The sequence below is a fragment of the Carettochelys insculpta genome, chromosome 27, assembly GCF_033958435.1.
Source record: "Carettochelys insculpta isolate YL-2023 chromosome 27, ASM3395843v1, whole genome shotgun sequence".
Lineage (NCBI taxonomy): Eukaryota > Metazoa > Chordata > Testudines > Carettochelyidae > Carettochelys > Carettochelys insculpta.
The window spans coordinates 4,853,860-4,865,755 of NC_134163.1; the positions used below are offsets into that span (position 1 = coordinate 4,853,860).

At 48.8% G+C, this 11,896-nt stretch overlaps 2 protein-coding genes across 2 annotated transcripts in view; one reads left to right on the forward strand and one right to left on the reverse strand.

Moving 5' to 3' along the window:
• The window catches only part of CERS4 (ceramide synthase 4), a 61,101-nt gene extending 57,232 nt beyond the window's left edge, over positions 1 to 3,869 (forward strand). Inside the window, exon 4 of the mRNA XM_074978029.1 lies at positions 1,061 to 3,869. Within this exon, the coding sequence (XP_074834130.1) occupies positions 1,061 to 1,255 (195 nt within the window). The 3' untranslated portion in view covers positions 1,256 to 3,869. The remainder of the gene's footprint in view (positions 1 to 1,060) is intronic.
• Positions 3,870 to 3,891: 22 nt separating this feature from the next.
• On the reverse strand, positions 3,892 to 11,441 carry LOC142002160 (kelch-like protein 23). Its single transcript, XM_074978027.1, has 3 exons — positions 10,411 to 11,441; positions 7,658 to 8,069; positions 3,892 to 4,211 (listed from the first exon to the last, which is right to left on the reverse strand). Exons 1-3 carry the CDS (start codon positions 11,330 to 11,332, stop codon positions 3,899 to 3,901), a joined length of 1,647 nt encoding a protein of 548 aa, XP_074834128.1. The 5' UTR covers positions 11,333 to 11,441; the 3' UTR covers positions 3,892 to 3,898.
• Between the last annotated feature and the right edge of the window lie 455 nt (positions 11,442 to 11,896).

The window sequence follows — 11,896 nt, forward strand, 5'->3', positions numbered from 1 at the left end:
CAATTTCTGGTGCACTTGGCCTGGGCAAAGATCTCCAACACCTGAGCAGCCTGGCAGCAGGGTCCAGTTACAGTGCTCTGGCTCTCAAGGTGAGCGCTTGAAGGGAGGTGAAACTTGATGCTTGAGGGTTTAAATCCACATATGAAGTCTTAGCATGAGAGCTGTGATTATCCCACACCTGCCTCTTGTGGGTTTCTTCCTGTTTCCATAAGCATCTGGCACTCTCGGGTGCAGGATGCTGAACTGGATGGACCCCTGCAGGGTCTGATTCAGTCTGGCAAAAGCACACCACCCCTGTGGATGGGTTTCACCACCTGACACCCTCACGGTCCTTTCCCTGCCACTGGCGCTCAGCGGCTGAGCAAGTAGGATGGTCCTGCAGCCAGCCTGTGACAAAGTCCAGAACCAAATTCAGAACTCCTGACTCCCAACAGCCTGGCCAGTCTGCTGCTGCTGCTGGCGGTTCTGGGGAGTGGTGAGGTATTCTTTCCGATGCAGAATGACAGAGGCCCCTGTAGAACAGATCGGGTCCAAAATAAACAGCCAGAGGAGAGCGTCCAAGGCCTGGAGACATGTACAACACAGGAAGAGGGAAAGTAAACAATAGGTGCAAATCTGTGAACAGTGGGTGACATCCTGGCTCTCCTGAAGTCAGCAGCAAAATTCCCTTTCCTTCAAAACAAAAAGCAGTCAAGTAGCACTTTAAAGACTAGCAAAATGGTTTATTAGGTGAGCTTTCGTGGGACAGACCCACTTCTTCAGACCATAGCCGGACCAGAACAGGCTCAATATTTAAGGCACAGAGAACCAAAATGCTTTTTGTTTTGATAGTGTATAGACTAGCACGGCTTCCTCTTTGTTCCCTTTCCTTCAGTAGCCTGGCCTCTGCCTAGTGTGGAAAATATTAAAGGGAACACTGTGCAGAAGTCCATCACAGCCCCTTTCTCTGTGCTAGGGAGAAAATAGTGTGCCACTGACTTTGGGTTGCATCCCCCTGCCCAGGGCCTCAGGCACCGCAGCCTTCGTATTGCCTCTGGTTCCAACTGTTTCTCTCCTGCAGATGGAAAGGGACTTGAGGAGTGACACAGAAGAAAGTGATGTGGCTGAGGAGGAGAGAGACCGAATGAGGGCAAAGGAGAGGAATGGGGCTCTACATGTCAGCAACCTCACGAACAACAACTGCACGCAGAAGAGCAGGGTCCAGGCGCTCAGCAGCAGGGCCCGTCTCGCCAATGGGCATGCCAAAGGCAGATAGCCCACCCGGCTGTGCTGCACGCAGCCTCCCGTCCTTAGGGGTCATCTAGCTCGCTGTGTAGACTGGGAGGGAAGCAGTTTTATTTTCATAGCTGAATTCCTGCTTGGGAGAAGGGAAGGGTGTGTTGTCACTTCCTAGGTGAGAGCTGCGCCTGGGCTTTGCTGCACTACAAGCTTTGCATGGGTCATAGCCTTAAAGGGACTGAAGAGAAAGGGATCAAACTGCTGCAGGCCTTGTTTGCTCCCTTGAGCTGATAAACACGGAGCAGCCGTGAGGTAGACTCTCCTGCCTAGTGGTGTTTGGCAGGAGGCCACCACCTGAGCCAGGTTGTGGGCACGTGGCAACCAGTGGTTAAGGCCAGCAGTGAGTTCCAGTCTCTTCAGCTCAGGAGTCCCAGACTCATGGCCGGGGGGGCCATCTGCAGTCTGAGCAATTCCCCAATCCGGCCCACGTGCCTGCAGCCCTGGATGGAGGTGGGGAGTGTCTCTATCCTCCCACCAAGGTCAGCCTCCATTCTGGCCCCCTCCTTCCAGCCACCCCCCCCCTCCCCGAGAGTGGGAGGTGGTGGTGACTCCTGCGTAGCCCTGCTTCCCTGTGGCTTGTGCTGCCGAGGGGACCATGGGAGGTGGTCCCATCCCTGCTGATGGCACCAGTCTGCCCAGGGCCCCATGGGCTAAACTGAGTATGGGGTCCATCTCATTCATAAACAGGTGGGGGCGGCAGCCATGGGCTCCCCCAAAGCCTGGGGCCCAGGGCAGCTGCACCAAACCTTCCTATGAACAGGACAGTTCAGCACACAGCTCCCTGGGCCATAGGGACATGCTGGTAGTGTCAAAGAACTAACAGCCATAAGCCACTCTCACCCCACCGTGCTGCTGGTGGTGGCTCTGTGGGGAGCAGAGGCAGAGCTCAGTTGCCCAAAAGCAGTGGGTTGGGGAGGCACGTGTGGGCCAGCAGGCTTGGTGGGGAGCTGAGGTTGGGGAAGGGAGAATGCCTGGACGTTACCCCCACAAACCCCTTTGCCCTCCCGGAACGCTGCTGGGGGGGGCCTTGGGCAGGCTGGGCCTGGCCCTGGGGTAAGCTGTGTGTGAAAGCCCTGCTTTAGTTTGTGTGACAGGGATGCCCCTTTGGGCAGTCACATACCCCACAGCAAGCTGAGGGCCAGGGGAAGTCCAGGAGATTTGAAGAGGAGATGTGAGTCATTTTGTTGTTGTTGGGCCAGACATGATTCTGTCATGGACTGGGTGAGGTTCTCTGCTGTGCTCAGCCATTCAGAGAAGGTGGGTAGAAGATGCGTCCTGGATTGCTCCTGCCTGGACACTAGGTCAGACGTGCCAGACAATTCCTGCAGGTGTTCAGCAGCTGTCAGTATTCATCCTTCACACGTTTCTCTAGGGAGCTGGGCGTGACAAGGGAAATGGGTGGGAGACATGGACAGCCTAGGTGACCATGCACACCTCCCATGAGCAGTGCAAGAGGATGGCTGCAGAGCTGGCACTTGGCAAGAAGGGAGGGAATTGCTGTCCTGCTTCCTCTCTCCGGAGAAAGGGATCCAGGGAGAAACTGCTGAACCTCGTGGCATGGCACTTTAGTCGAGAACGGTGGACTCGATATACGAGAGTGGAGCATCAGTCCATGCAGTCACGATGCAGTTCTAATTTCTGTTCTTTTGCATGTGAGCCTTTTTGCGTATACTGTGCTGTGTGATCCTAGAAGCTGTATACAATAAAGGTTTTTAAAAAAAGCTACATTTGTACAAGTTGCATCTCTGTCATGTCACTGTACATTGGAAGCATAGAGCAAGGAAAGGGTGGAGCGCAGTCTAGTGGTGGCATGAGACTGTGGTGTTCCCACTTCAGTACCACAGGAACCAGGCTGCTGTCCCCCCGAAGGTGCGGAGGTGGTGGCCACACTCTCTCCAAAATATATCAAGGGCCTGCCCAGGCTAGGAGTCAAGGGTGAAGCAGCTAATTGTTATAGGCTGCATTTGGCTCCGTTTGCATTTTACATACAATCGTCCCCTGGGGCTGAAAATGAAAGAATCAATGTTCATTGACTGAAACTTGGTTCTCCTTGGACAGATGCTGTCCACCCACTGCTGCATGGAGAGCTCTGTGGCACTTAAGATGCTTCAGGCCTGTCACTGGAAAAATCAAAACACAAACAAAAGCCTAACAGCCATGCCTCTGAATGAGCTCACAATGCTGGTATTCCTTCTGCAGCAGTCTGTGAGTTTGCTAACGTTTTCATGGAACCACGCAACCACCTGCGGAGTGGTCCTAATAAAGAAAGGAGCAAGTCTTCCATGGCCAGGACAAATACCAGGGTTTGCCAAACTTATAAACACAAACTTGGGGAGGGATAAAGACTATTTTCAAAGGGTCTCAGAGGGGTAGCCATTGTAGTCTGTAGCTTCACAAAAACAAGCCGTCCTGTAGCGCCTCAAAGACTAACACATTTATTTATTAGGTAATGCGCTTTTGTGGGTTTTATCCAATAGATGAATGTTAGTCTTTAAGATGCTACAGGACTGCTTGGGTTTTTTTAACACCATTTTCAAGTTTCTAGATGGTCTCCAGACAACAGATACCAGCCCTTGTAAGCGTCAACACATTGAATGTAGCTACCTGAGTCCAGCCTTGCCTAAGCCCACGTGTCAAATTTTCGTACGGAGACACACCCATACATAGGAACAGGGCAAGGGAGTTTGCTGTCTACCACCTGACATATGTCCAGGTAAGGGTCAAAGAGGACCATATTGGGGACAGCCCCATTCCCCTTCCGCTGCCCCAGGAGATAAATCTGGCCATTCACAGTGCTGCATCCCATGAAGAATTTCTGAGTCAGGCACTCTTCATCCACTGGGGTCCACTCATTCGTGGCCACATCAAAGCGAAAGGTTGCACCTCCAATGGTGTAGAGCGCACCATTCAGAGCAGTAACACAGAGGTCATACCTAGGGAGAAGGAAAAACTAGTGAGCTCTGCAGGCCACAAAGAGAATGGTTAGCAACTCCCAGCAGGCATCCAGTCAATCTTTTGGAGGCTGCAAATTAAGAGGGAAATCAAGTGTCTCAGAACTGGCCATAGAACAGACGCTGGCTATTGTGGAGGCCTTCAGTGGCTACAATGGGGGCATTTTCAGTGCCGAAACCGCTGCCGATTATTAACAATTTTGCTAACTGCTGTTAATGGGCCTTCATGGGAACTTAGCAAGACTAAGGAGAAGCAGGGAGGGAGGGGTTAAGGCAATCATCAGAAGTTAACCAGGCTCTGCATTCCTTCCCCTAATATGCTCAGATAATGTCTGTAAAAACAGGAAGTCTGAACATATTTTAGAACTGTCATGGAAAAGATTAGGTGCCAGACTAATGGCTTGAAAGTGCTTGTTTAACAATTTTTGTTGGTAACACCTGCTTTTTGCCCAAAGGCTGATTTGTTCTGTCAGCTATGTAACATTTTTGCTTGAAGTAGTTTTGTAACATTTTTAAGTATTAAAAAAAATTAAGGGTCTGGGTCAAGCAAATTGCTTTGTGGTGGGGAAAAAATCCCCAGCAGCAGATGGAAGGCTGACCACCAAAACTCTGCTGTTAAATTACTCAAAAACCACTCCAGACTTGTAGAGGTAATCGCTGGTTGTGGGTGCTCTATAATCTGGTGTGTTTGTGTGACCTTACAATTAAACAAACAATAATAAGGGCATTCCTGCAAAAAAATGCTGAAGACTAAAAGTGAAGGCTTTAAGTTAAACCCCTTTGTATGATTTTTGCCAGTCCTCTGGCAGACAGATGTAATGCAGCTCCATTTATTTCCTGACATTGCCTTGCAAAAAATGAAGATACCAAAAGCTTTTGGTTTAAAAATCCTGAGTAACAACTCCTTATGAAGCACAATTGAGAAGGATGTCTGTGCAGGTGGCTTCACAAATTGGCTGGATCTACATTCACAGCCCACCATAAACCTGGGAAGCAGAACATGGTTGTGGATGTGCTCAGCTGAGGACAATGAGCATAGGCTCTGCCACGTCTTAGGAGGAGGTCTGAGAAGAACAGTTTAAGGACCCTGAGTTTTATTTGGTGGCAAAAGATCTATAGGACACACTGACTGGCACAGTGCAGGAATGATTATCCATTGGTCTGGCTACCAATCTGTGGCTGTATGACAGCAACAGGATTGTCTTGCAAGCAAGCTTGCTGATAAACTTCATGATCACAAAGCAACAGGTCACCTAAGGTACGAAGGGACACCAAACCAGGTATCCACCAATAGCCAACAACTTGGTTTCACTGGCAAGGCTGCAGATGTGAAGGACTGAGTGGATTCCTGCTTCACCTGTCAAGAAAAGAAAACACCAAAAAGCAGAGGAAATACCTCGCCTAAGGAACCCAGGACTTAATACAGATTGGACAGACCTTGCGGGAGTCAGTATTTGTTGGTAGTTTATGATGTCATAGTACATGGTGTTGAAGCCACAAACAGGTAAAAGAACTGAAGCAGTAAAAGATAAATTATGACACATGGGCCGTGTCTACACGAGCCCCAAACTTCGAAATGGCCACGCAAATGGCCATTTTGAAGTTTACTAATGAAGCGGTGAACTACATATTCAGCACCTCATTAGCATGCAGGTGGCCGTGGCACTTCGAAATTGACGCGCCTTGCTGCCGCGCGTCTCGTCCCCACGGGGCTCGTTTTCGAAAGGACCCTGCCTACTTCAAAGTCCCCTTATTCCCATCAGCTCATGGGAATAAGGGGACTTTGAAGTAGGCGGGGTCCTTTCGAAAACGAGCCCCGTGGGGACGAGACGCGCGGCAGCAAGGCGCGTCAATTTCGAAGTGCCACAGCCGCCCGCATGTTAATGAAGCGCTGACTATGCATTTCAGCGCTTCATTAGTAAACTTCGAAATGGCCATTTGCGTGGCCATTTAGAAGTTTGGGGCTCGTGTAGACGTAGCCATGGAGCGTTGTGGTTTGGCCTCCCAAGCTGCAGGTGCAGTGATGGCAGAAGAAATTTGAACCACATGGTGTTTGATAATTCCAGATAATCGAGGTGAGGGCCCCTTATAAATAAAGTTTGCAGATGATACACAGATAAGACACAGGTTTTAAGCAAATTGTATAATTAACTATTGGAATAGATTAGCAAGGGATGTGGCCAAGTCTCCTTCCTCTGAGGCCTTCAGGGGAAGACTGGATCAATCGTTCTATTCAATATGCTCTAATTCCACCACAAGCCCTTGCCTGAAACTAGCAACGTTCTAGCTGACATAAGATGCCTATTTCAACCATGAATGAATAACTTTTGGAAAAAGTGAATGGGGGCGGTGTCTGGAGGGGTGCTAAATCCTCTGTGCCTTCAAGTCTTTAAATCAGGACTGGGTGTCCTTTAAAAACTATGCTGCAGCTCAGCTAAAAGTTGGTAGATTAAAGAGGCAGAGCAGGTGCGGTTTTCTGGTCTGTGCAATGAAGGACAGACTACATGATCACAGTGGTCCCTTCTGGCCTTGACGCCTATGGACCCACGAATGGGAGGGGACATATTTCACAGCATAGTGAATAGTATCCACAAGACACCATCACGGCAGCCAATGAAATGCCTGAGGACCCTTGGCTGTGTGATTCTTTACTGTGCAAATCTTTATGATGTGATTTTCATCCTGGCATTGTCCCAATTCCATTGAGTCAGACTCTTTAATTGTTTGAGAGCCAGACCATAAGGGCTGGGGACTGAGCTGAAATTTGTATGACTGGCATATTTCTCTCTAAAGAGCAAAGTAAATTAGCCCTCAACAAGCAGCATGCGCTCTTTTGGGCTGAAGCAGATGCATGTGACTCATATCCCCTCTTTCCTGCTCCCTCCATGCTACATTTAACTCCAGAAGTACAAATATAAACTCTTTAGGGCAGAATGACTCTTACTAGATGTTAGAGATGCATCCCATACATTGAGGCCCAATCTGCATGCAGTCTCTGGTATCACCGTTAAGGACCCAAGCAATGCTTCATAATAAATAAATTCATAATACCTAGCTCTTATATTACACTCTTTAACTTTTCATCTGCAAACACTTTACAAGAAGGTCAGTATGTAACGAACAATAAAAAAAGTTAATTCTGTTTTTTCAAGAGATGCGATCCCAGAGAATATAGACCAATCTAAGTGCTGCTGTGGAAGCTACTCTGAATGGCATCTTATCCCCTGACCAGATGGACCAGCTTCAAGATATGCAGACTACAAACAAAAACCAGCATGATCAACATGACCAACCAGAGGTAAAATATGTCCCTACTGAAATCAACAGGAGTTTTGCCATTATCTTCAATAAGGCCAGGATTTCACCCCCTATCTCTGGGTCAGTGAAATCATTTTCAGAAAGGCCCATCACAGAGCAGAGTTCCTTACCTGGGAAGCGGTGAGAAGGAGATGACATCCCAGCTATCCTTTTCCACATCCAGCATCTGCACTCCACCGTATACATCGCCTTTTTCATCCAGGCCACACACCACATAAATCCTGGTCCCCATGCTGACTGCACCTGCTCGCTCCACAGGCTGAGCCATGGGGCTCATGCTTTCCCATTCGGAGTCCATTAACGCCAGGCGCTCAACATCTGAGACTATCCCTTCATATGTGCTCCCTCCAAGGACGTACAGGTAGGGCCCAGTCCCTACAGCGCAATGGCTATTGCGAGCTTGCTTCATAGCAGGCCCTTCCAGCCAGCTGTTGTCGCAACAATTATAGATCAACACCCAGTCCACACTGTACCAGACAAACTCATCTCGGAAATAACCTCCAGTTACAAAAAGGAAGTTCCCTGGGGATAGAATGGAAAGAAGCATCAGGCAGAGGCATCTTTCAGCATCCTCCTTTATGTTCTGCAGCCCACTTCCCCTCAGGCAATTTGCATATTCAGGCTTCCTTTCTGCATCCTGATCTTTGTGAAGTCCCTTGCACCTGAGCAAGTTCCTGGAATCAGTGGGGCTCCAGGAAAGTATAGGGATCTGTGCGGTGTGTCAGACCATAGGCTGCACGCTACAAGTATGCTGGGTGCTAAGTCCATGACTTTTTGTTCCTCACCTAGGCTCACAGAATGTGGCCCAGCAGCCAAGGCAGGCAGCTGGGACTTGTTAAGAATCAGCCTGCAGCAAAGGCTAATCAGAAACCTGATACCAGTTAAAGCCTCTTGGCTCTCTATAAAAGGTCCCTCCCCCACCCTGGCAGACAGAGGGAAAGAGAAGAGGACTGGACCAGGAAGAGGGGCTGGATGACTGATGTTTTGGAAGAGTAAAGAGGCTCAGCCAGGTTCACGGGAAGGTGCTCAAGGGAAGTGGTGGGAGGAATGGCCTGGGGAAAAGTCCCTGTGTTTGGGGCCACATCAGCTTCCTCCTATCTAGGGTCCAGGGGCCAGAGCCCAGAGTAGTGGGTGGGCCTGGGCTTCTCCAACCCTTCCCTGTAGGGCTGCCCTAGCAGAAGGGCAGGAGCATCAGAACCTTCTGAAAGGGCTTTGTTCCCCCTCTTGGGATTTGCCTATTATGAAAATGGCTCAGTAAGTGGAGACCCTTGGCTCTGGGAAGACCCAGGCAGCGGAAAGGCCACTGTGAGTCTCTGAGGCACCCAATAAAATTCACCCAGAAGTACAGAACCTCGCAGGGGCTGACAAGGGACTTGTCACACCATGTAGATCAGAAGGCAGGACTGGGGTCTTTATCTCTCCTTCAGCTGTTAGTACGGATGTTTGCTACAAATGTTTGACACTCAATATTGAAATTCAGCAGCATTGGCTAGTTGTGATTGGTCACTTGAGCTGGATAAACTCATTACTTTTCTGTGGTAGGAGGAAGCTAACTCTTAAAATAAGGTTTCGTACAGAGCAGTAAGCCTGAAATGTGTGTTCCATGAGTATTCATCCTATTACAACTTGACCACCCCAATCCCAAATCACAAAATGGCTGCAACGATACACAGATGATCAGCCCTTTAACTAGCACTAAACTTCCCACCAGTTCACAGCATTGTTTCAGCATTTGCTCAGGTGTGTTAGTCTAACAGAAGAGTCACTATGTTCTGACAGATTAACGCACTCAATGTAAACCAGAGGCCCATGGAGTTAATTCTGAAGATCATCATTGTGACCCAGAAGGCTCTGGCCCTAAAATGGGAGCTACACTACTAGGAAGTCAATAGAATTACTCTCCGTGCAACTGGAGTAAGTAGAAGTTAAATCATAGCTTTACCATGTATGCCACATGGGCTACGTCTACACTAGCCCCCAAATTTCGAAATGGCCATTTGCATGGCCATTTCGAAGTTTACTAATGAAGCGCTGAACTACATATTCAGAACTTCATTAGCATGCGGGCGGCCGCGGCACTTCGAAATTGACACACCTTGCCGCCGCGCGGCTCATCCGGACAGGGCTCCTTTTCGAACGGACCCCGCCTACTTCGAAGTCCCCTTATTCCCATCAGCTCATGGGAATAAGGGGACTTCGAAGTAGACGGGGTCCTTTTGAAAAGGAGCCCCACTGGGACCAGCCACGCGGCTGCGAGGTGCGTCAATTTCGAAGTGCCGCAGCCGCCTGCATGCTAATGAAGCACTGAATATGCATTTCAGTGTTTCATTAGTAAACTTCGAAATGGCCATTTGCGTGGCCATTTCGAAGTTTGGGGCTAGTGTAGACACGGCCATGGTCATCAAATTCAGAAAGAGGATTTCTTTTCAGTCAAGTCTGCCCACACCCACCTTGCAGCCAGACCATCAGGAGTAACGACTCTCTTTGAAGCACAGAGACCCTTAACAAAACAAAGCAGCAGAAATGTAGCACTTTAAAGACTAATAAAATGATTTATTCAGTGATAAGCTTTCATGGGACAGACCCACTTCTTCAGATCAAACAGAAGTGGGTCTGTCCCATGAAAGCTGCTTAGTTTGGTTGGAGTACAGACTAACACTGCTATTTATTTGTTACTACTCAGCATAGAGAACTTTGTGAGTTTAGTCACTAACAGCATTGCTGATTTAATGGGATGAGACTGTCAGCCCAAAGCCATCAACCCCTGACTTCCTCTGAGTTTTCCTTGTCCTTGCTGCTGCCACCTGCACTCTTGCTGTAAAGAGCTCTCCTGGGTACACATGAACCTGAGTAAGAGAGTTACCTACTGCTGCCACTGCATACTGGATGAGGTTCTTGCACTTCAGTGGGGAGCAAAGATGCCAGGTGCCAGTTTTAGGTTGAAACTGAAACAGTTCTTGCTGCTCCTTGTCATGCTTCCCTCCCAGAACATAGAGGGTGTCATAGCTCCTGCTGCTGTGCGGTGACAGCTCTGTGTTCCTCCAGCTGAGTGGAGGGCAGGTGTCTAACTTCTTTAACAGCCTGGAAAAGGTAAGCTTCTCTCCAGGGTGTTTGCTTTGTTTCACCAAGACATCAAGGAAGGAAAGACTCAGGAAGGTGACCCTGACCTGTCCCAGCAAGTCCAAAAAGTCCTCCTCCCGTGTGGCTGGTTCATGCATTGTCCACTTCATCACAGTATCAAAAACCACATCTTCTCGGGGAACAAAAAGGTTGTCATCTTGCAGGAACTGCAGCAGCATTTCTTTGGAGAGCTGCTCAAATTCTTCTTGACATGTCACTTCCGTCCAGTGTGTAAGAGCCACGTTGAAGGCTGAGGCATAAAGTTGTGGACAGGCAAAGCACTGTGCATAGGCCATTAGGCTCAGGCAGTTGGAAACATGCAGCTCCCTCTCCAGGAAAGTCTCACACATCCGCTTCACTCTCTCAAACTGGAGGAAGTCGGCAGTTTCAAGCAGGCGGGTGACATTGTGCGTCGTTATGAGCACCTTGGCTGTGTGAGTGAACTCCAGAAGCACTTGGAAGGTCTCTGCATCTACTCCTCTGATCACTATGTGCTGTTCGGAACTCTCTCTAGTGCCCCCGAAAAACATGGCCTCAAAATATCGACTGTGGAATGACAGTGCAGCACGGTTGACCTGGAAAAGTCTCTGACCGATCTCAAGAATGGTATCAGTAACTGGTTCTGACTGAAGTCTCAGCCGTTCCGATTCCTGTGAACAGTCCATGTTAGTTGTCAGCTGGAGGAGTTAATTTTAACTCAGCCCGTCAGCTCCCTTTGCTCACATGAGGCATCTGGAACTGGCACTGCCATAATTATGGGATAGCCTGCCTTGTTCTAAAAATAGACCATCCTTCCCACAGCCCTGTCTGGCTACCCTGTCTGTCCTGTTCTCACTGAGCTTACTCTGCCACTGCACTTGGGTCCTCTTAGAATCCTCACAGCTCTTAGGCAGTAAATCTGTAAACAAAACTGAGGTATTGTGGACAGTTTATAAGCATAAAAAGGAAGTGGTAAAACACCCCTTCAGAGGTTCTAGATTTCCAAAGCCTAGCAGTGAGTGGCTGAGTAGAAAAGTACCACCTACACCCTCCACAAATTCCATTAAAAAAGCAAACATTTGGCAGTTATATGTTGGTTTTCATTACAGATTTTACCTAACCCAGTTAACTAGCCCTAAGACCTTCCCGTGGGTGGGTAGGCAGTTGATGTCAACTCTGAAGGAAACTGAGGCACAGAGAGGTGAGGTGATTTCTCCTAGCCCCAAGGATAAATCTCGGAGGCGTCCAGG

Excerpts from the sequence above, each read along its gene's own strand:
- LOC142002160 (XM_074978027.1), bottom strand. The coding sequence starts at position 11,332 with ATGGACTGTTCACAGGAATCGGAACGGCTGAGACTTCAGTCAGAACCA. Across the intron at positions 8,070-10,410 it reads GTATGCAGTGGCAGCAGTAG|GGAACTTCCTTTTTGTAACT; the intron begins GTAACTCTCTTA and ends TTCTATCCCCAG. Across the intron at positions 4,212-7,657 it reads TCCTTCTCACCGCTTCCCAG|GTATGACCTCTGTGTTACTG; the intron begins GTAAGGAACTCT and ends CCTTCTCCCTAG.